This window comes from Gossypium hirsutum, chromosome D06 (genome assembly GCF_007990345.1).
Source record: "Gossypium hirsutum isolate 1008001.06 chromosome D06, Gossypium_hirsutum_v2.1, whole genome shotgun sequence".
Taxonomy (NCBI): domain Eukaryota; kingdom Viridiplantae; phylum Streptophyta; class Magnoliopsida; order Malvales; family Malvaceae; genus Gossypium; species Gossypium hirsutum.
Window position 1 is genome coordinate 49660524 of NC_053442.1, and position 23090 is coordinate 49683613.

The window sequence follows — 23090 nt, forward strand, 5'->3', positions numbered from 1 at the left end:
ATTTATATATAATCTTTATGCTGTGATTAATGGATGCATTTAGTATTTAATTTCATGTTTTGTCATAGTAGGTTATGGATTATTGTTAAGAATCAAACTTTTACTTTGTATCCATTGTTAGTCATTTATCAAAGATATGTATACAAATATTATATATATAAATCTATATTTCCTTAATAGGTTTGAAAATGAAATGGATACCAAGGATTATAAGACATCAGAAGAGGAAAGAACGATAAAGAATAAAACACAGTGTGAGTGGGAGTGGCAGGCTTGTCATGTGACCTACAATGGCCACACAACTGTAGGCTAGCAGGCAGCAGGCAAAGGGCCTTGCCTGCGGGGTGACAAACAAATAGTAAAAAGAAAACCATTAAAGAATGGCCCATGAAACACTGAAATATGCTTCAACCAGCATGGCATTAGCATAGATGTATACAAACAACGACTGACTCTGTGTCCCCTATAGCTTGATTGATTGCCTGATTCTGATTCTGATTCTGATTCTGACTATGACCACCCTCAGTCTTCAATCCATCTGACTCACTTCCCACATCCCTTCCCATGCACATATTGCTAAACTGTGAAACACAGAATAATGACAACCAAATAATCCAACATTTTATCTATCATTTCAAATTAGCCACATCTTTTTGGCATTTCTTGTTAGCCCTTTAGCTGCCATGTTTATTAACATTATCATTTTGTCATAAGGCTTCTTGTCTTGGTATTTGCTGGGTATTTGCTGGTTCATACCTTATTGTTGATTAATTAATAATCTAATCAAATTGAAGAATGATACATATACCCTTTAAATTATTAGTGGCAAACCATTTTAGGATGTCACATGATTGAACTGCCTAATTAAATAGCTTAAAATCGTTTAACTAGAAACCCCAAACTTATAAACAAAGAATAAGTACAAAATTCGACAACTTTTCCATTTAATTATTCGAAAAAAGCAATGCCAAATCAACTAAAGTTGGCCAAGTACTTGCTTAATTCTGTTTTCATGTAAGACAAGCACATGGTAACTAGCCTTTTATGGATCCCAAGACATGCCCTTTATCTCAAAAACTCAAATCCCTTTTCCCATCCTATAAAAGCCAAGCCACTCCATTCAAATCTTTCAACAACTACTACATAGAAATCACCAAACGGTGAAAAGAGAGAAGAGATGGCAAAAAAGGTTCAAAGAAGAGCAGCATCTCGTAGAAAGCTTCAGCTTCTGCGAACTCTCACCAATTCCAAATCTGTAATACAAAAACTAGTCTTGGTTTGGATTCAAAAAGCTTTTCTGGTTCATGATGTTAACCCCGCCTTTTTTTTCACTTTTTTTGAAGGTTAGAAGGAGGTCCATCATCTTAAATGTTCTTCTCCATTTTCACAAGCTTAAAGTCAAGTTGGAAGAAATACAAAGAGAGTACCAAAACCTTATGGCAATCAGAAACGAATACTTCAATCTGTTGAAGCATATACAAATCCCAAAGGTGATCCGTGTTTTCCTTCATATATACACATATATATATACAAATTATATATATATAAGTACTTCTTTTGGATTTATGCATTCGTGATGTTTTAGTAGGAAGTGAAAGTGGAGAAGCTTGGGGAAGATCAGTTTGTGGTTAAAGTGAGGTGCAACAGAGGAGGGGATAAGTTGGTGTCAATTGTAGAGGCGTTTGAAGAACTGGGTCTTAATGTTGTTCGAGCTAGAGTTTCTTGCAACCATTTCTTTGCCATGGAAGCCATTGTTGTGGCTCAAGACCAACAAACTACTAAAACCAAAGATGTTACTCAAGCTATTCTTAAGGCCATTGATAAGCAAGGAGGAGAGAGGATTCCTGTAACATAAGAATTTTATCACTTAATAGAATGTTGTGTTGGAAAAGTTAATGTTTCGTCTAAGAACCTAGCTTAGCTTAGGTAGATTCTCATTTTCATTTTAATGTTGCAAAAAAATGAAAATGAAGATCACAGAATATACAATGAGATTTTCATTTTGTATTTTCCTATGATTATCCTATTATATTGTTATTTGTGTGTTAATTTATTTTTATTTTTTTCTAAGGATTATCTGATTATATTAGGATAAAAGTATTATGGTAATCCTTTTATTTTATTTCAGATTGTATTAGGGCTCTTTATTGAAAAAAATTGGACAAACCGATTCATGCAGCTAGAGGGAGTAAAATAGCTTCACAATTAAAATTGTGGCTAAATGCTTAATTGATGTTTTATACAAAAAGCATAATGATAGCTTGAATCTTTTATCTTTACACTTATATTTGATTTCATCTGTACTTTTTTATTTTACACAAATTGACTCTTCATCTTTAATTGTTAATGTGATAATAAACATTTAATATGTGACACCAAGAAATAATTTAAATTTATAAAAGTTTAAAAATAATTTTGAAAAAAAAACATAAATAAAAGTTATAATTTTAAAAAATATGACGTAAAAATTTAAAAAATCTAAAAAATTATAAAAATTTCTCAAATTTTAAATAAAAAATTCTAAACTTTTTTAATGTTAGGATCGTCCCGATTAAGCAACAAACAAGTAAAAATAGTAGACGAAATTGAGAAGATGAACACACAAATTTAACATAGAAAAACCCCTCCAAAGAGGATAAAAAACCATGGGCAAAGATAATTTTACTATAATGGCAAAAGAATGAAGAGTACAAATGGAGATAAAACTAAACCCCGAAAACCCGAAAAACAAAGAACCCTCAAAACATAAACACAAAATTCTCTGAATGTGTTATGAGTTCTAATCTAATGGGTATTATTTCTAAGATTGTAAAAGAGCCTATTTATAGGCTAAATTAGTAAGTCAAATAAACTATACTAATAAATGTCAAATATATTATACTAATAAATACTAAATCTTCTAGAAAGAAAATATATTTTTGTTTAACTTGACTTGCAAGCAATCTCTTAGAATTTGAGTCGCACAACTCTAACAATCTCCACCTTGACACGAATTCTTTCAATGCCATCTTTGCCAAAACCCGCCATGGGCCTATCTTGAACTATGCAGGGAATTAATTGAGTCGCATCTATGCTTAGAAGCTAGAAGACTTCTAGCCTTCGACTTATGCACTACCAAATCAATACTAACCCGGGCATGATTTTCACGAATACAGTGCCCTAACTTTTCAAAACCTGTATCCAAAAGAGAACCTCTCTTCAACGAAACGGTCATACCTTTTTCCCTCCTATGACCAAGTTGCCTCCGCTCCAAATGAGTTGACTTTGACTCCGTAACGGACGAGGGATGTCAGATTTCATCGGTCACTGTAGAACCTTCCAGAATATAAAGACTGCCAATTCTTTTACCTTTTAACAAAACGAGAGCTCCACGAGATACTTTAATGTCGCTCGACTCGATGTTGATTCTACATCCTTTCAAGTCTAAAATACTTAAGGAGATGAGATTCTTTCGTAAATCAGGTACATACCTGACATCTGAGAGTGTCCTAATCGTCCCATCGTGTATCCAAATTTTAATAGTACCAAACCGATTATCTTACTAGATGAATCGTTTCCCTTGTGCACAACTCCCCCTTCAATTGAACTGTATGTGGAGAACCATTCTTTATTAGGACACATGTGGAAAGAACATCCTAAATCTAGGATCCACTCAGACGTAAGCTTGGAGTTATCACTCGTTGACACTAACAAGAAATCATCACCACCTTCATCGACCAAATTAGCACCAACTACATGTTCCTCGTTACTCTCAGCAGCTCTTTTATTTCGCAGTTTATAACAATCTGCTTTGACATGACCTAACTTTTTACAATAGCGACACCTTTTGTCTCGTTTCTTTGATGCTACCAAAACAGAAGCTTGCCTATCTGCTTTGCTATTCAAACCAAACTCATTGTTGAGTTTGTCTCTACTCAACAAATAACCCTTCACATCTTCGAACGAGAGTTTGTCTCTGCCATAAATCAAGGTCTCCCTGAAAAACTTGTATGAAGAGGGTAAAGAGCACAATAATAAAATAGCTTGATCTTCATCGTTAATATGAACCTCAACGTTCTTTAAATCATTTAAAATAGTAATGAATTGACTGATGTGATCTCTAAAAAGCTCACCTTCGTTCATGCGAAACGTAAATAGACGTTGTTTCAACACTAAACGGTTAGCTAGAGACTTAGTCGCATAAAGAGTTTCTAACTTTTTCCACAAGGTGAATGAGGTCTTCTCCATCAATACCTCCTGCAATACTATATTCGTGAGGCACAACTGGATTGCAGACAAGGCCTTTCATCAAGCTCTTCCCATTCTGTTTGATTTAGATTTTTAGGCTTTTTCCCTGTAACAACCTTTTTCAAGCCGTTTTGAACTAGAATTGCCATCATCCGAACTTGACACAGATTGAAATTTGTCTCACCATTGAACTTCTCAATTTCAAACCTTGTTGCTGCCATCTTTGTACGGCCTAATCTATGAAAATTGAACTAGCTCTGATACCACTTGTTAGGATCGTCCCGATTAAGCAACAAACAAATAAAAATAGCAGAAGAAATTGAGAAGATGAACACACAAATTTAACGTGGAAAAACCCTTCCAAAGAGGATAAAAAGCCACGGGCAAAGATAATTTTACTATAATGGTAAAAGAATGAAGAGTACAAAAAATGGAGATAAAACTAAACCCCGAAAACTCGAAAAAAACAAAGAACCCTCAAAACGTAAACACAAAATTCTCTGAATGTGTTATGAGTTATAATCTAATGGGTATTATTTCTAAGATTGTAAAAGAGCCTATTTATAGGCTAAATTAGTAAGTCAAATAAACTATACTAATAAATGTCAAATATATTATACTAATAAATACTAAATCTTCTAGAAAGAAAATATATTTTTGTTTAATTTGACTTGCAAGCAATCTCTTAGAATTTGGGTCACACAACTCTAACATTTAATTTTGATTTTTTTAAAAAAATTCTTTTACATGTCTAAAATTATAAATAACTCTAAATTTTCTTAAGATGAATTTGTTTAATTTCAAAGGTAAGATAAAGATGTTCCTAATTTTATTTTAAAAAGAAAAGAAAAGATGTTCCTAATTTTACGTGATGCGTAGCTTCTCTAATTTGCCATAAAAGCTTGAATTTCAATTTGGGTTTGTTGATGGGAAATGGTTCCTTTAGGATAAGTTTTTGAAGTGTCACTTTTTGGGCAGTTAATCTAGACCATCAACAATTAAAAATATTGTCCTCATATCATGATTTTGTCCCCCGGCCTTCGTAGAGAGCCATGTAGGTTCATAGAGGGGCTAGCCTCAATTGTTGGAGATTGATACCTATAAGACTTGGGATACGTTTTAGTATCGGACGTACGTATAATTATAGGGATACTTGGGCATGCCATGGATCAAACTACCAACCAAGGCGTTATAGGACTTATAAGCAAACCTGGTACCACTTGAGCTACCTCTTTGAGGAGGCCAGGGGTGGCTACCCAGAAAACAACACTTTGGAGACTTCTCCCAGAGGAGTTGAAAGTTGATTCCATGTAACAATAAAAGGTGCTTTTTTTTGTTGAGTGGTGGTTGACTTTTTTGGGAGAAGTCTTTGAAGTGTCATCCGTCAGGTAGTCAACCCAAACCATCAACAATAGAAAGTATTATCCCCATAGATGGAGTTTTGTTCCCCTGCCTCCATGGAGAGCCATGTATGATTCATGGAAGGGGCACTTCGATTGGTGGAGATCGATACTTTCAAGACTCAAAATACGTGTTAGTATTGGGTGTGTGAATAATTATAGGGGTACTTGGGCACGCCGTGGATCGAACCACCAAGCAATGCCTTATATGAACCTTATAAGCAAACCTGATGCTACTTGAGCACCCTAGCTTTTGCAGAGAGTCGTGTACGATTTACGAAGGGGGTTATCTTAGTTAGTGAGATTGGTATATGCAAGACTCGGGATACGTGTTACCGTTAGGCGTGTGAATAATTATAGGGTTATTTAGGTGCACTGTAGATTGAAGCACCAATCAAGGCCTTATATGAACCTTATAAACAAACCTAGTGCCCTTATAAGTATTCACGCACCTAATACTAATAGGTAACTCAAATCTTGCAGGTACCAGACTTCACCAACCAAGGTGCCCCTCCGTGAACCATACACGGTTCTCCGCAAAGCTCGAAGGATAAAACCCTAACCACAGGGACAATACCTTTGATTTTAGACGATTTGGATCGGTTGCAGAGAAGACGACACTTCGAAAACTTCTCCCAAAAAAGCCGATCCCCTATCAACAAGGTTCAAATTCTAATTTGTCAATAAAAAAATTAGTTAAGCTCACGTGCTCCTTGATTAATCATTAAGATATTTGAATCCAACTTACTTTATATATTACCACCAATTATCTTAAATAAATTTTTGATAAGTTGAGTTATTTATAATTTTTTTTACATTTCTATAAAAAGAGAGATAAATATAAAAAAAATTTGAAAATCTTTTGCTTTTCTAATTTTTTTTAGAAAACTTTTAGATTTTTTTTTATATTTTGAATTTTATAATTTTTTTGTTTTTTTTAATTCTAAAGAGCAATTTTTTCATAATTTTTGGAATTATAATTTTTAACTTTTTTGTTAAGACTTTTGGAAATTTTTAAAAAAATTTTAAAGTATTTTTCATATGTCAAATAAAATAAAATTAGTGCCAGGCCAATAATGAAAGATTAATGATTAATTTATTTTGAAGAAAAGAGTAAAGACCAAATTGAATAAAGGTACCAAGGTCGAAGGCTAAATTTATTATTTATCTTATATATATAACACCAAAATAAACATTCAACAGACACTTTTAACTATAGAGACCATTTTACCCATTTTTCAATTCAATAGAGGGACCAAAATGTAATGTCATGTATGTATAGGGACTACTATGACACTTTACCAATTTTATTGTTATTTGTTTGTTAAACTATTTATATATACGAGAAATTCTATTATTACTCCATATACTATGCCTAAGTTGAGTTATAGATTTCATTTCTATATTTTAATTTAGTTAATTTTAATTCATATATTTTTTAAATTGGTCGATTTTAAATTTATTATTTACCTTATATGTAAAAGTCCAAAATAACCCTATATCAACACACTTTTTAACTCTAGGGACCATTTTGCCCATTTTTCAATTCCATTGACAACAATAAATTATTAATAGATAATACTAAATATATTTATATAATAAAAAATTATTTGCGCAATTTTGGTTTTCCAATGTGGCAATGTTTTTTTAAAATATTAAAATTGCACATTACTGTACAAAATTAATATCTAATATTATATATAAAATTAGAAAAACTGAAAAAAATATTTTTTTTTTATTTTTCACTATATTACTAAATTCACAATTAAAAAATAATTATAATATTTAATCTACACTTATTAGTTAAAAAGTTGAAATAAAATAAAAATAGTGATAATCATATATTTAAAAATAATTATAATTATTAATTAAAAAACTATGCTAATTTTAAAATAGATTCGTTATTTGAATAGAAAATGTATAGAAAAAATTGTAATTAAAAATTAATTAAATATTAAATATATAAAATCTTCAAGACATATGACATTAGAAGAGAAGATGCCAAAATTTAAAATTGGGTGCTGCATGTTGGTTTACTCTTTACAATGATATATGGACTTGCTCAACTTCTTGCCCACTATAATAAAGCCTGTTATTTTGAAGCTGGTCGTCCAAAATAAAGCCCTGAGCCCAGGAGAAATATTTTCTTTTAATCTACATTTGGCAATTTCTGTCTTACATGTGTTTTAAAAATTATATATTCATATGAATTTATATATTTATAATTCCATATATAGTTTTTTACATATTTGAATATCTGCATCGTGTTTTTTTTTTTCTAAAAGAAAACTGAAAGGATGTCATTAATAAAATAAACAATTACATGACTACATGTAAAACACGTGTAGCCTAACAGCTGCCCCCAAACCGTCGGTGACACCCCTAAAATAACCTAAAAGCAGGATTTAACTTTCTAGATTCCTAAAAAACTGAACAGACGCATTAAAAACAACAGTAGCCTTCAAGAAACCTTAGAAAGACTACCAGAAAAACAAAGAAACAAACCAAACAAATCAGAAAAAATTGCAGCCTAAACTGATTGGCATTCCTCTCCGTCTGTTCTATTACCATCGTCTATCTCCAAAAAAACATTATTGTTAACGTCCAACGATGGATCCTTAAAGAACCTGAAACCGTCGGAGTCCGCAAAAATCCCCTTCCTACGACCCATTTCATCCTCAAAACAGAGCCCTTCTATCTTCTTCGGCCACCGCTTCAACTCTTGAAGGTGCCTCCTTAACCCAAATCATCGCCGATGGCCATTGATTTCCTTCCTTCGCAATCGTATGCGCCGCTCGGTTCACCGCTCTGCCCACAAAATGACGAGTAAAACTCTCATATCCTTGGGCCCTCTTTTTTATTTCTTTGATAATCATAGAAATGCTTGATCTGTTATTCTCTGATGAACGGATTTTCTTAATAACTATTAAGGAATCCCCTTCCACCACTAGTCGTCGGAATCCCAACTCTTCGGCCACCGTCACCGCTTGTAAACAAGTCTTCGCCTCAACCGTGGTGGCATCGGCCACAAAACTATTTGGGTAAGCACAAGTCGCCAAAATGTGCCCCTCACTATATCTAAAGATTATCCTAAATACCGAACTAAACATGCACTTGTTGAAAGTCGCATCAAAATTGCATTTAACTTCATTAATTCCTGGTGGCGTCCATATACTATTCATCTGGTTCATAGGTGTTGAAATCACGGATTCTGTAAATGTGCTATCTGAATAATATGCTTTAATAAACGTAACCAGACCCACTATGTTCCGTTTTTCACCCTGATGATATACCTTATTTCTGTGGTACCAGACTGCCCATAACACAATAGTTAGCCATTTGCATTTCTCCTCTCCTGTACAAGAAAATATATTTGCTGGCCACAATTTCCAACTTTGTCCTTGAATGCTGGGCGAGACATTTACCCCAACCCTTGCAGAACACTTTCAATAAACATGCAATCCCGGAATATATGGCTCACCGATTCCTCTATTGTACGACAGAGAGGACAAATGTTCACCACCTGCAGATTCCTCACTTGTAAATTGTCAAACATGGGGATATAGTTATTATCAATTTTCCATGTTTAATTTTTATTTTGCTTGCAACTTGTAACTTCCATAATTTGTTGTAGAAGTTCTGTAATAGCGTAGCTTGTTGTAACATTTCCCCCTGCGCTGCTGTCACTTCTTCACTAAGCAGCCATTTATAGCCACTTTTTGCCGAGAACACACCTATACTGTCTCCCCTCCACACTCTTTCATCATCAAGATCAACTTCAGCAGCTGGGATTGTCAAAATTTTGTTTACCTGCTCCTCGACAAAAAGCTTCCTTAGGACCTCCAACTTCTGGGTAGCTGTCTCTCTATTAATAAGATCTGCTACAATGTAATTAATATCAATATTCTGAATTCTAACTTTTCCATGTCCAGGTCTTGGTAACCAGACATCATTCCAGATGTTTATTGATCTGCCGTTTCCAACCCTCTAGCCCATGCCTAGCTCCAGAAGTCTTCTGGCTCCCCATATGCTCCTCCAGGTAAAAGATGGGTGAGAGCCTAAACTGGCACTCATAAAGTCACAATGTGGATAATCCTTTCCTTTCATGACGTGAGCAAACAAACAATCTGGTTTCATAATTAACCGCCATCCTTGTTTAGCAAGTATCGCTATATTGAACTTGGTTAATTCCCTAAATCCCAACCCCTCTTGTGCTTTCGGCTAGCACATCCCCCTCCAATCGCACTGATAAATTCCCTTTCCTGTTTTAGAATTTTGCCACCAAAATTTACTAGTAATGCTTTCTAGTTCACGACATAACGTAACAAGCAACAAAAAACGTTACATCGTATAGACTGGGATGGCTTGTAAAATTTGTTCTTTACCTTCCAAGTGACAATTGACGTATACTCCAATTTTCAATACGTTTCCTGAATCTATCTTTGAAACTTGCAAATGCCTTTTTCTTTCGCTTTCCAATCATAGTTGATAACCCGAGGTATTTTTCAAGGTTACTAGAGACCCTTACTCCCATAGTTGTCCCAATTTGTTTCTTCTTGATGCTCGACACATTATTGCTAAAAAATAAAGTCAATTTATCAATTGCCCTGAAACTCCTCCATAATCGGTCATTAAACTTTAATAGCAGCCGCAAACGAGGTGCTGTCATCTGCAAAAAATAGGTGAGTTGAGGAAAGCCCACTTCTCCCGACTCTTACTCCTTTGATAGCTCCTTCAGATTTTGCCAATTTAATAAGGGAAGAAAAACATTAGGCACATATTAGAAATAAATACGGGATAAGTGGGTCGCATTGCCTCAATCCTCTTGAAGATTTCAAATTTTTCCCTTGCACAGATATTCCACCGTTCTAACACACTCCATAACTAAGCTTAACCAATTTTCGCAAAAACCCATACGCCTCATAACTTATTCAATGAAACTCCATTTCAACCTATCATGTCTAATTTCATGGCAAAATGGCCCCGTACACCACTCCTTTTTTGTTTCAGCGATTGTAGCACATCATATGCAATTAACGCATTATCCGTAATTTGTCTGCCAAGGACAAATGTTGCCTGTGCATCATCAATACATTTATCAAGCACTGTTCTAAATCTATTTAGAACCACTTTAGATATAATTTATACAGCACATTACATATGCTAATTGGCCTAAGTTTTGACATACAGGGTTGAGAGCTCTCTTTTGGCATAAGCGCAATGCTAGTGATGTTTAAAATGCCAATCTCCTTTCTTCTAGTTAAAACGTCTAAACAATATTTAGTAATCTCATCTCCAACAATATGCCAATATTTTTGATAAAAAAGTGCAGGATAATCATCTATACATAATACCTTTGAAGGTGCTATATTCTTCATTGCTTCCCTCACTTCTTCGGATCTAAACTGTTCAATCAGCTTAGTGTTCATATCTTCATGAATACATCTCGTTATCCCCAACAACACTGTCTCATTACTGCTCGTATATGAAGTTGTGAATAATTCCTTGAAATAGTCATTTGCCACTTGTATCTTCTCCTCCTCTCCTTTGACCCAATCTCTGTTTAGCCTTTTTAGCTTTTCCACAGTGTTCCTCTTTTTTCGTTGGTTTGTCCAAATCGGCTTGTGCTTTCTAGTTTCAATCCCCAAATTAATTAGAATTGAATAATGATCTGACATAGCATGCGACAAATGTTTTAAAGAATACTTTGGAAAACTCTCCCGCCATGCCAAATTTGCCACCCATCTATAAATTCTCTCTTGAATATTGTTTTCTGGTAATCAGCCTCTCTCCCAAGTGTACCATCTTCCCGTAAATCCCATATCGCTAAGTTCACAGTCCTCCAATACTTTCCTAAAGCAAGCCATATTTCTTTCGTTTCGTAGTCAGCGCCCCTTTTTCTCAAACGAGAACATAATTTCATTAAAATCTCTCACAACCATCCATGGTAAATCTCGATAAGACCCAAACCTTCTTAGGAGATTCTATTATTCTCTTCTTTTATGTTCTTCTGCTGCACCATAGAATCTTGTAAACCTCCACGATGGCATACTCTCTCCATCCTTTACTTCCAGATCAATATGGTTAGTTGAAAAGCTTTTCAACTGTACAACATAATCCCCTTTGCACCCAATTGGTAAACCCTTTTTGATCCATGTGTACCAACATCAATTCCGTTAACAAAACAACACTTCAATTGAACCTTTTCCATTCTTTTTCCACTCAACTTTGTTTCAATTAGAAACAAAATTTGGGGCTGTATATGCCTCACCATGTTTTTGAGACGATTAATCACCCGTGGATGCCTCAAGCCATAAACATTCCAATTTAGGATTTGCATTGCTCCTGGTTGGCTCGCTTACCAACGGCCGCCAATCTCTTATTAAATTCAATCAGTAAACCATTAATACCAGACCCATTTGACTAATCATCCCTTGGTCTTTGTCTCTTTTTCCCTTCACAACCTCCAATTAGCTTGTTCTCCATTATAGTTTCTCTTTAATCCATCTTCCACGCCCCTTGAACAATTGCATTTCCTTCCTTACCCATAACATTTTGATCATCCATATCCATACTTTGGTGATTACTACCTCCTTGAAAACCTTTTGCCCCATCTTCCCTTAACCACTTACTCTCGTTTGGAACCTTTTTTTTGTAAATGTGCCCTTAAAGATATGTCCCATCCAAAACTTACTTCTTGAGTCCCGATTGTTAACCTGACAAGGAAAAACCCTTCCCCATGCCCTAATTTCCCACATAAGTAACAAAAAAGTGTTAGTCTTTCATATTGGAAAAAAGCATATCCCTCTCGCCCTTGTCCCAATGCCAATTTTTTCTTACGCTTCAAGGCTAGTCTTGCATCAACTCTAGTTCAAAAATGCATATACCAATGTTCCCCTCTCGTAATTGAAGTAGCGGATGGACTGCCCAATAAAATTACCTAGATGTCTTGCCAATCCCTCCGATATAACCCTAAACGCCAGATAGATCTGAACCCAGAAATTAATATAAACCAATGGGACTTTCATCAGGTCTTCCCCATTATTCAATCGATGGAAAACAATAAGGTGCCTATTGAATGATCAGGGTATACCATCCAAAACCCTTTTTATATCAACCTTATAGAAAAAATGGAACAAATACCTTTTTTCCCTTAGATCTATGATTGTAACTCCCCCAACGGATGCCAAAGATTAGCCAGAGTTCTTTTCAGAGAGGGAAAATGAACCATACACTCCATTAAAGCTTTTCCTACCAAGCAAAATTGATAATCATCTTCTAAACCATTCAGATCATTTTCACAAAGAATCAGTTCCTCCTCTTCATCGTCAAGATTTAGATTTGCAAGCTCTTCCTTCATTACTAACAAAAATCTCGAACAATCGCACTCTAAATTTGCCAACCCAAAAACCCTACGATAAGGGAAATGTGCTTATAGCAGACGAAAATGAGAAAAGAGACGTGCTAAAACTCTTTAGCAGACAAAAGAGCTATTTTGAGTTTTATTAATTGTAAATATTATTGTATCATGTTTTTTTTTATATTCGTATCACAATTAAATTTATATTTGTTAGTCCAATCCAACTTAATAAAAGTAATATAATTTTTATTATTTATAAAATAAAATAAATTCATGAGTGAGTGAGTGAAATTAATTATTTACATGTTTATAAAAGAATAAAATGAGATAATTAGAATAGAAAAAAGCTAATAATAATATATTTAAAATACAAAGTGTATTTAAAAATAATATACGATAAATAATGAAATATATGGTTTAAAACTAATTAATAACAATACATGCAAAATGTTTGCTGGATTAAAATGAAAAAGAAAGGTAGATATATATAAACACAATTGATAGAGGTAATAAAGTGTATATAATAAAAATAAAATTTTAAAAATATTTCAGGATAAAGCTTTGGTTGAGTGGTAAAATTAAAGTTCTATTAATGCAAATAAAGTTTATTAATGCAAATGCTAGGGCTTCAAATTCCACCATATGCAAAATATTTATTGGTTAAAAATACAAAAGTACCCTCAAATGATGTAACTTATTTTAAATATCAAAGGATAATTTCATAATTTCTCTAATTGAGATGGTATCCGGTTAACTCGGTCAAGAGTTTAAATAATAGTATAGAAATACCATTGATGGAGATAATAAAATATGCATAATAAAATTAAAATGTATGATATAAATTAAAATAAAGCTTTGGTTGAGAGTAAAATTGACTTTGTATCAAAGCAAATGATATGGGTTCAAACTTCAAATCCCACCATATCCAATTTTTTATTGGTTTTTTTTGAAAAAAAAAAGTATTCTTGAATAATATAATTTATTTTAAATATAGAAAGTTATTTTCATAATTTCTCTAATTGAATTGGTACATGATTGACTCGTGACACTAACTCAGTGAGAACTTAAATAATAGTATAAAAATATAGATATACGATTGATGGAGATAATAAAGTATGCATAATACAATTAAAATATAAATATTATATTATATAAAGCTTTGGTTCAATAGTATAATTAATGTTTTATTGATATAAATAGCGTAAGTTCAAATCACACCACATATAAATTATTTATTCCTTTTTGTTAAGAAATAAAAAGATCAAAGTACCCTAAAAAAATATAACTTGTTTTAATTATGAAAAAAATATTTTTTCGAGTTGAGTTGATGCCCGATTGATTTATGACACAAGCTCACTTAAGGCTCCATTTATTTCAACATAAAAGCTTTTACGTAAAATATTTTTAGCCTTTTTCGGTGTTTGTTTTATGTAAAATAGGATGATCAACGTAAATGGTTTTTCAGTCAACGTAAAATTACCCCCTTATTCTTGTAAATTGTTTTACCAAATTATTTTCCGCGACATTTTCCAAACTGATAAACCCTCATACCCGACCCAAACATTGGGTCAAAGCACTCGGATGTTACATTCTCTACTACATTCTTCACTTATCAATTTTTTTTCTTATAAATTTTCAATTTAGTCCATTTTTTCATAAAAATTCAATATTCACTAATTAATCATATTAAATCAATTTTCTTTCTTATTACACTTTAATCACATAATTTATCTCAATATCTTGTTTCACATATCAAATTTCCATGTATTTCACTTCTATTATTTTATCCACATATTTTCTCAAGTTTAACAATTTAGTCATTTTCATCATAAAAAATTCATATTTTTCTACAATTTCACTTTTACAATACTTTATGCATATTTCATCATTTCATAGCACATTCATTAAAATTTTATCATAATTTTCTTATTCACATTTTAGATTGTTTCACACTTAAATTTTTGTACATTTTTCAATTTAGTCCCTATTGCCATGTAATTTATTTTTCACCATATAAACACTTTAATTAAATAATTCATTGTAATGTCTTATTTCATACAACAAATTTTCATGCATGTCACTTCTCTTGTTTCAATTATAAATTTCACCAAGTTTACGATTTAATCCTTAGCATCATGAAGATTCATTATTTACTATAATTTCACCTTAACATCATTTTGTAATCAATTCACTACTTCATTTAAACTTTTTATCATAAATCTCAAAGGTATATTTGTTTCATTGAAAACAACTTTTATGAAATGCTTTCAAGAAATCTGCCAAACAACAGAAAATATTTTACACAGATTCATCCAAACACCAAAAAATATTAACTTTTAAAGAAAAATAAGTCATTTTCTTGAAATCATTTTCCGAAAATCATTTTCAGTGAAATAAACGGAGCCTTAAAAACTCACATAATAGTAAGATGCACTTTATAATTTTTTAGAAGATTGAAAATAGGAGAAGAGAGTTAACGAAGGAGGAAGGTTTTTATTCATTTAAAAAATTAAATTATTAATAAAATATTATAAATATAATGCATTTATTTTTATAATTTGATTTTATGTATTTTTTTAATTGTGTTAATGTCATTAAGAATATTTTTGATAATTAAATAAAATTTAAAATTAATATTTTTAGCGATTTATTTTTTATGGACGTTTGATAATCCATATTAAAATGCAAATGATTGAATTTTTTTCAATGAAAAAAATAATAAGAGCTACTTATCACTTAACGTACCATTTAAATACTTTGCCTTAAAAATTGTAAAAAATAAATTTATCAAATAGTCTAATAATATTCTATACTTAATTTTTTTTAAAAATATATCAAACATATTTTATAATTTAAATTTATCAAACAACATTTAAGGAGTAGCAATTAATTTTCCTATATGTATTTTTATTTTTTAAAATTTAATTTATAATTTTTAAGAATTTTTTTAAAATTTTTTTCATATTTTTTTAAAAAATAAAAAAATTATTTTCTAAAATCAAACATACCCTACAAATATTTGTTAAAGAAAAAGGGTGGCAGCCAGCCTCAGCTATGTTCCTATACAACTTAGAAATGTCCCAGCCTCAACATTAATGGTGGAAAGGGTGGTTGTAGTAAATGCGCATCAATTACAAACTTATTGGGTTCGTTAATCTTTGATTAGAAAAGGTTTTGCTAATCAACTTTATATTTAAAGAATATTTAATATTTTAATTTCTTAATTTTAACGAAATAATTTTTAAAGATTAACAAGAAGGTATTAGAATAAGATGAGTAGCATTAATTTATGAATTTGAGTTCTATCGCATAAGGGCCAAAATGGTTTTGATCTAAATTTTTAGTTTTATTTTGGGTAGGTTATGTATGAATTTAATTATTTGAATATATTAATCATGACTTGATGAGGGAAGGAAAAAATTTATGTAATAAATATATTTATTAAAAGTTGATAGTTTTGGTTGAAATTGTAAAATTTAAGATTTTAAATATATAGTATTCTTAGTTCAAATCTTATATGAATAAGTTTTTGTTTATTTATGATAAATTATGAAAGAAAAACAAAGATACCTTCGTAATAATGTAATTTACTTTATAAAAAGACTAAGGGTGTGTTTTGATGACCATTGAAAATGAAATTTTAATATTTTAAATGTGTTTAATAATCATTTTAATTTTTTACTTAATATAATATTTTCAACAAAACCAATTAGAATAAAATAAGTAGGTAGTTGATAAATGTAGAAAATATTAATTAGATTTTACTTTCTTTAAATACTAAAATAAATTATCCTTTTAAAAAAATATTCAAATCACTGTAGGAATATTTTATTCAAAACTATCCAAAATGATATAAAATATTATATTAATAAGATTAAATTAAAAAATAAATAACTTTTTAAAATTAATATTTACTTTTATCAAACCACATAATTATATTCCGTACTTATATTTACTAATTTACCAAATAAACATTTTTATAATATAAATTCAGCACTTGTAAAATTTAACAGTAAAAATTCTACATCTAATTTTTAAACGCATAAATTTTTAATTTATCAAACATACTTTTACTTTTTAATAAAATTTCAACCGAATTGAGACCTGATTAATTACTAACACCAAATTCATCAAAAAGCATTGTTATAGCAGATACTTGTATTTTTTTTTTTTGGTATTACCTGTAGCTTATTGAAAAAAGTATTTGTGACATAAGAGATGCCAACAAATAAAATAAATAAAATTTTAATATAATATTATACATTGCCTCACGCATCTATGAGCATTAAGGTTATTTTATTTTATTTTTATTTTATATTTTTGATGTGATATACACCCAACTGGCTCTTTTCCATTTCCTTTTATAACTTCCTAGTGTTGAGTACCTTGGGTAACTTATTTTTATAAATGATTACAAAACTTTTTAAATTATACATTATCCAAATTAAATTAAAAACAAAATAATTAATACAGTTGCTTCGCTTTGGGTAAATATATGATTAGTTATATCAATTAAATTAAATTCAAAATAAATTTTATTAAAATATAACTTTTTTATTAAATCAAATCACAAATTTGTACTAGACATAGATTATTTTAGGTCAAATTATGGTTATGATCTCTTAACTATGTTTAAATTTAGGATTTGGTATCTAAACTTTAATTTGACATAATTTGATTCCTTTACATAATATTATTAGTTAGTCGAAATAGCTGACACCTTTAATCATTCTAGTTAAAGTGTCAAAGCTGAATTTTTTTTGTTAAAAATACCCATTCCAACGTATCATTCTGAGATATATATTTTTTGTGTTAGAAAAGTTTTCAAGAGAAATTCACATCATCATTTTAATCGAAATAGCTAAGGATGTTAATTATTTGGACTAACTAATGTTATTTTAAAAGTAGAGAATCAAATTATTTCAAATTAAAATATAAAGACTAAATCCCAAATGTGAGGATGATAGAGAGATCAAAATTGTAATTTTATCATTATTTTATAGTTACTTTAAAGAAAAGGAAAAAAAAGGAGTTGCGTAATTAATTAGTCAAAATATTTAATATCCTTAATAATTTCAATGGATGATGTGGATTTAAAAAAACATTTATTTTAACTCATCATGTTAAAATAATTTTTTTGTCAAAATAGTTTTTTAAAAAGTCCACGTCAAATATTCAATCAGGGTAGTCAACAATATTAACTATTTGAACTAATTAATAATATTAAAAAATATAGGACCGAACTATGTTATCAATAAAAATATAAAGCTTAAATTTTAGGCATGGTAGAAGGGCCATAAATGAAATATGACCATTTTCCTATCTAAGGCAAAAAATTGTTGTCACATGTGTCAATGTAAGAATGCTTTAGGGTCTTCCTTCATATATTAGTATTGGATTGGGTTAATTATTTGTTTCTTCTAATCAAATTATAGAGTAAAAATTTGAAGGTTAAAATATACTTTAAGTCTTTGTACACTTCGTACATTTAAAATTTAGTCTTCCTAATTTTAATATTAGGAATTTAGTTTATTTACTTTTCAAATTTAAAAATTCAGGTTCAATTGTTATAAATACTAAAATTTTTCTGTTAAATTCACTAGTCCAACATTTTAAATTTTTTTTTAAAAATTCACTTGGCAGTGATGTAAAAAATAACGTTGAAAATGCTAATGTGGATTTTTTTTTCTTGAAATCACCCATTTGAACTCGTTATGTCAGAATAATTTTTTTGGTTGAAATAGTGTTCTTGAGAACAAAAATGACATCATCATTGTAATTAAATAGTTAACAACATTAACTATTTAGATTAACTAATGACATTATAAATGTAGGGATCAAATTATGTCAAAAATTAAAGTATACAGATTAAATCCAAATTTTAACATAGTATAGGGGTCAAAACTAAAATTTGACCGATGACATATAATGTAAAAAAAATTAAGGGAAACCCAAAAGATATGTCCCTTTAGGGCATTCAAATTATAGATAACTACATAACATTTTAATAAAAAAATTAATGATATTAACTATTTGGGTTAGATAATAATATTATAAAAATATAAGAACTAAAATATGTTAGAAATCAAAGTATAAAGATTAAATATCAAATTAAAACAAGGGCTAAAATTAAAATTTAACATTTTTCTGTAATGTAAGGGAAAAAATCATATACTTTCTAAAAAAAAGTACAGGTGTCTCGTAGAGAATGCCATGGATGCTACTTTAATATGTAGGTACTAGTATGACTTCCGGTCCAAGCCTTTCTGTTGGGTTGTTTATTCATACTGTGTAAAATTGTAGAGTAAAAAGTTGAATGTTAAAATATATAGTAAGTCTTTGTACACTTTGTACATTTGAAATTTAGTCTCTTACTTTAAATTTCAGGAATGTAATTTTTCTACTTTTTGAATTTAAAAATTTAGATCCAATTGTTATTACTATTAAATTCTTTGGTGTAACATTTTGAAATTAAAAAAAAATACATAGTCACTTTGTAGTCGTATAATAATAAAAATAACATTTAAAATACCAATTAAGAAAAAAATCAAGTTCTAGCATAGTTTAGGGGACAAAATTGAAATATGACCATTGTCTTGTAATGTAAAAAAAGAAGCAATACAGACTTAAAAGAAATGGGAAATCACATGTCAATCTCTAAGACTCTAAGGACATTCAAATTATATACAACCACGTAATATTTTAATCTAAAAGTTAACTTTATTAACTATTTGGACTAATTAATAACATTATACAAAATATAATAACTAAATTATGTAGAAATTAAAGTATATATATATTAATATTTTAATCTAAAATGTAAAAAGAAAGAAAAAAAGAGACGATAAACCATTGACGCATGTCAACAAAGGAAGGTCCGACCTTCCTTTTATAGGTATTAGTATGTTTCTCATGCTTTGCATTGAGTTAATTATTTGTTTGTACTAAATTATAAAGTAAAAAAAATTGAATATTAAAATATGCTCTAAGTCTTTATACATTTAATACATTTTAAATTAAGTTTCCTACTTTTATTTTCACGAATTTAGTCCCTATATTTTTCAAATTTAAAAAATTAGATTCAGTTGTTACCACCATTAAAATTCTTCTATTAAATTTATAAGTGTGAGATTTTAAATTTAAAAAAGATCACTTAGTTGTGATGTAACCAAAAAATGTACCATGAAAATGCTAAGGTGAATTTTGTTTCATAAAAAATTAATTCGAACTCATCATGATAAAATATTTTTTGTTAAAATAGTGTTCTTAAGAAAAAATGATTTCAAGATTGTAATTGAAATAATTAAAAATATTAACTATTTAGACTAGTTAATGACATTCAAAGTAGATGGACCAAATTATGTAAAAAAATTAAAGTATATAAAGTTAATCCAAGTTTCAGCATAGTATAAGGCAAAAATTAAAATTTGGCCTGTCTTATAAAAAAAGCAAGGCAAACCCCAAAAAATGTGTAAGACCATTAGGGCATTCAAATTATACATAACCACAAAACATTTTAATTTAAATGCTAATGATATTAACCATATTTTTAGGTAATGATATTAACTATTTGCACTAACTAATAAAATTATAAAAATATAGGGACTAAATAATATTAAAAATTAAATTTCGAATTTATGTATATTAGAGAGAAAATGAAATTTAAAATTTTCTTACAATGTAAATAAAAAAAGAGAGAATCTTACACATGTTAACAAAAGGACGACCTTAAGGGCCTTCCTTTAATATATAGTTATATAGATTGTAAAAGTAAATGACCAAATTAAATAAAATTAATATATTAACATGTAAGGATTAAATCCCAAACATGATTATAGTAGAGGTATTAGTACTAAAATTTTACTGTTTATATTTAAAGGACAAAAAAAGAGAAGTGGGTGTACACATGTCATAAGAAAAGCCCTAATATCATAGGTTGTGGATCGAAGCCCATGACGAATTCACACAAAACGTCCCATGAAGGTTAACTGATTAAATAGGGCTTATTTAACCCACTTGAATTGGCTTGATTTGTGGAACACATGGAGAGTCTCGTTTATATGAAGCCTTGGTAACCTAATGAAATACTTTAGTAAAGCTAGAGTTACCATGGTGAATATTGTAAATCCTAAATAATAAGATTGTATAGAGTTTAATCCCCTTAGGACTCTCATTTTGTAGATAAACTTTAATCCTGATCGTCGATGTAATTTAAACTGTATCGTTGAATTTGGGGGAGCTCAACTATAAATAGAGACATTTCCCCTCTATTTTAATCATCTCACTTAGTTGTAATTCTTCAAAGTAATAGAATACTTCGAGAGCATTTACTCAAACACTTGGTGTGCTTAGTTTTCTTATGACTTTTCTGTTTGCTTTTCGCTTGAGAGTTTGCTTCCGTTTTATTTTCAATGCCTTAGAAAATTTCCCTTGAAAATCTCACTTTTTTAAGAGATGTTTGACTTAGGCAGATTTGAAGCAAAGGAATCGCCTAAGGCTACATGGCTTGTTAAACTAAAGTTCTAGCTTCGTGACAATTGGTATTTGAACCAATGTTCGGCAAGCCTCTAGTTGAGATGATGAAAAGAGTAAACAACCATATTGAGACTAGGGAGATATATAGGGGACAAGAAAACAAGTAAATTGAGGGATATGTTGTTGGCTTTGGAAATTCGAGTGATTAATCTTAAGGAATCCATGGTTTGTGTGAAGGAAAACAATGGAGGTAGTTAAGGGACACACCGATGAGCTAGACTCGTTGAAAGAGTTGTGACACCTCAAACCCAACCGGGATGGTCCAACCCGAATTTCTAGTGACACATTAGCCACCGAGGTAACTCTCCGAAAAACTACCACAAACCACACGAACCAATCATACTCACCATACATATACAGAAGAATTCATGCAAGCAAATAGTCCTAAGAGCATACTTTTCTAAATCAAGCAATAACTGCAGGCTCTATTAGCTGTAAAATGTCTTGTTAGTTAATATAAGTAGTATTATATAATTCAAGCAGCTGTTTCAACCAACCAAACAAACAAACACGGAGATTAAAAAAAAGTCTCAAAAATTAAACAGTCCAAAAAGTCCATTTACAACCCTTGAAAAAAAATATTTATAAATTTTCCAAAACTATCTAAGTCCCATTCTAAGTCTCTAGCCCGGGAATGTCCCACCTTGCCTTCTTGAGGGGTTTTATAAGCTCAATGCACATACTGTAGAAAGAAAGTTTGTGTGATGGATCACTAAACTACCACCCTCCTCGCTATTTCGCGCACTACTTATCTGAAAGGGGAAAGAAAATAAAAGGATGAGCTTGGGAAAGTTCAGTGAATACACATGCGTACAACACAAGAAAACACATCAATAATTCACATACTAAACAACTGACTTACAGACATATCACATATAACAATCTGCACATAAACAATTTTACATGCAAGTGATTTGCATACAATCAGTTCGCATGTCATTAGTTCACATATAATCAACCCCGTTTATTTTAGTGATATATTGGGAATTCGTGAAAAGGAAACAATTAAATAGTATACTCATTTGATAAATGGATCTCCCAAAACATGTAACATCCCGATTTTGGGTCTAGTCAGAACAGTGGTTTTGGGACCACAAATCCGATGAGGAAAATTTTATTTTTCTTATATTTTTATGGTCTACGATTTCACGAAATGATTTTATGAAAATTTCGTTCAAAAATTTCGACGTTTGGGCACTCAATTTAGTCAAAAGAACTAAATTGTAAAAAGTGCAAAAGTTGAGTTCTACATGTTAGAGGTGTCCAATTGTTATGAAAATTTAAATTGGAGGTCCTTATATGGTAATTAAACCATTGGTTAAGTTTTTAGACAAAAATGAACATGAGATAAGTGAAATAGGAAATTTTTGAGTTAGGGACAATTTGGTAATTTAGTAATAAAAAGAATTAAAAAGGGAAAAAGATGGAAAAATGTGCTCATCTTCTTCATGGTGAACGAAAATAGCAAGGGGGAAGCCATATTTAGGGTTTTCAAGCTTCCAAGCTCCATAATAAGTGATTCCAAGCCCCATTTTTAATGTTCTTTACGTTTTTGTAGTCCCGGTAAC

At 30.5% G+C, this 23090-nt stretch overlaps 1 protein-coding gene, 1 long non-coding RNA gene and 1 other non-coding gene across 3 annotated transcripts; 2 read left to right on the plus strand and 1 right to left on the minus strand.

Moving 5' to 3' along the window:
* Window positions 1–1112: 1112 nt before the first annotated feature.
* On the plus strand, window positions 1113–2049 carry LOC107900370 (uncharacterized). Its single transcript, XM_016825993.2, has 3 exons — window positions 1113–1255; window positions 1344–1490; window positions 1589–2049. The coding sequence occupies exons 1-3, from the start codon at window positions 1178–1180 to the stop codon at window positions 1853–1855; spliced, it is 492 nt and encodes a 163-aa protein (XP_016681482.1). The 5' UTR covers window positions 1113–1177; the 3' UTR covers window positions 1856–2049.
* Window positions 2050–7907: 5858 nt separating this feature from the next.
* On the minus strand, window positions 7908–13181 carry LOC121218530 (uncharacterized). The gene is made up of 2 exons (XR_005914908.1): window positions 10982–13181; window positions 7908–10703 (listed from the first exon to the last, which is right to left on the minus strand). It is a non-coding gene; the product is annotated as an uncharacterized lncRNA (long non-coding RNA).
* On the plus strand, window positions 8199–9770 carry LOC107901702 (uncharacterized). Its single transcript, XR_001685378.2, has 4 exons — window positions 8199–8453; window positions 8559–8668; window positions 8940–9480; window positions 9560–9770. It is a non-coding gene; the product is annotated as an uncharacterized protein (transcript).
* Window positions 13182–23090: the final 9909 nt, after the last annotated feature.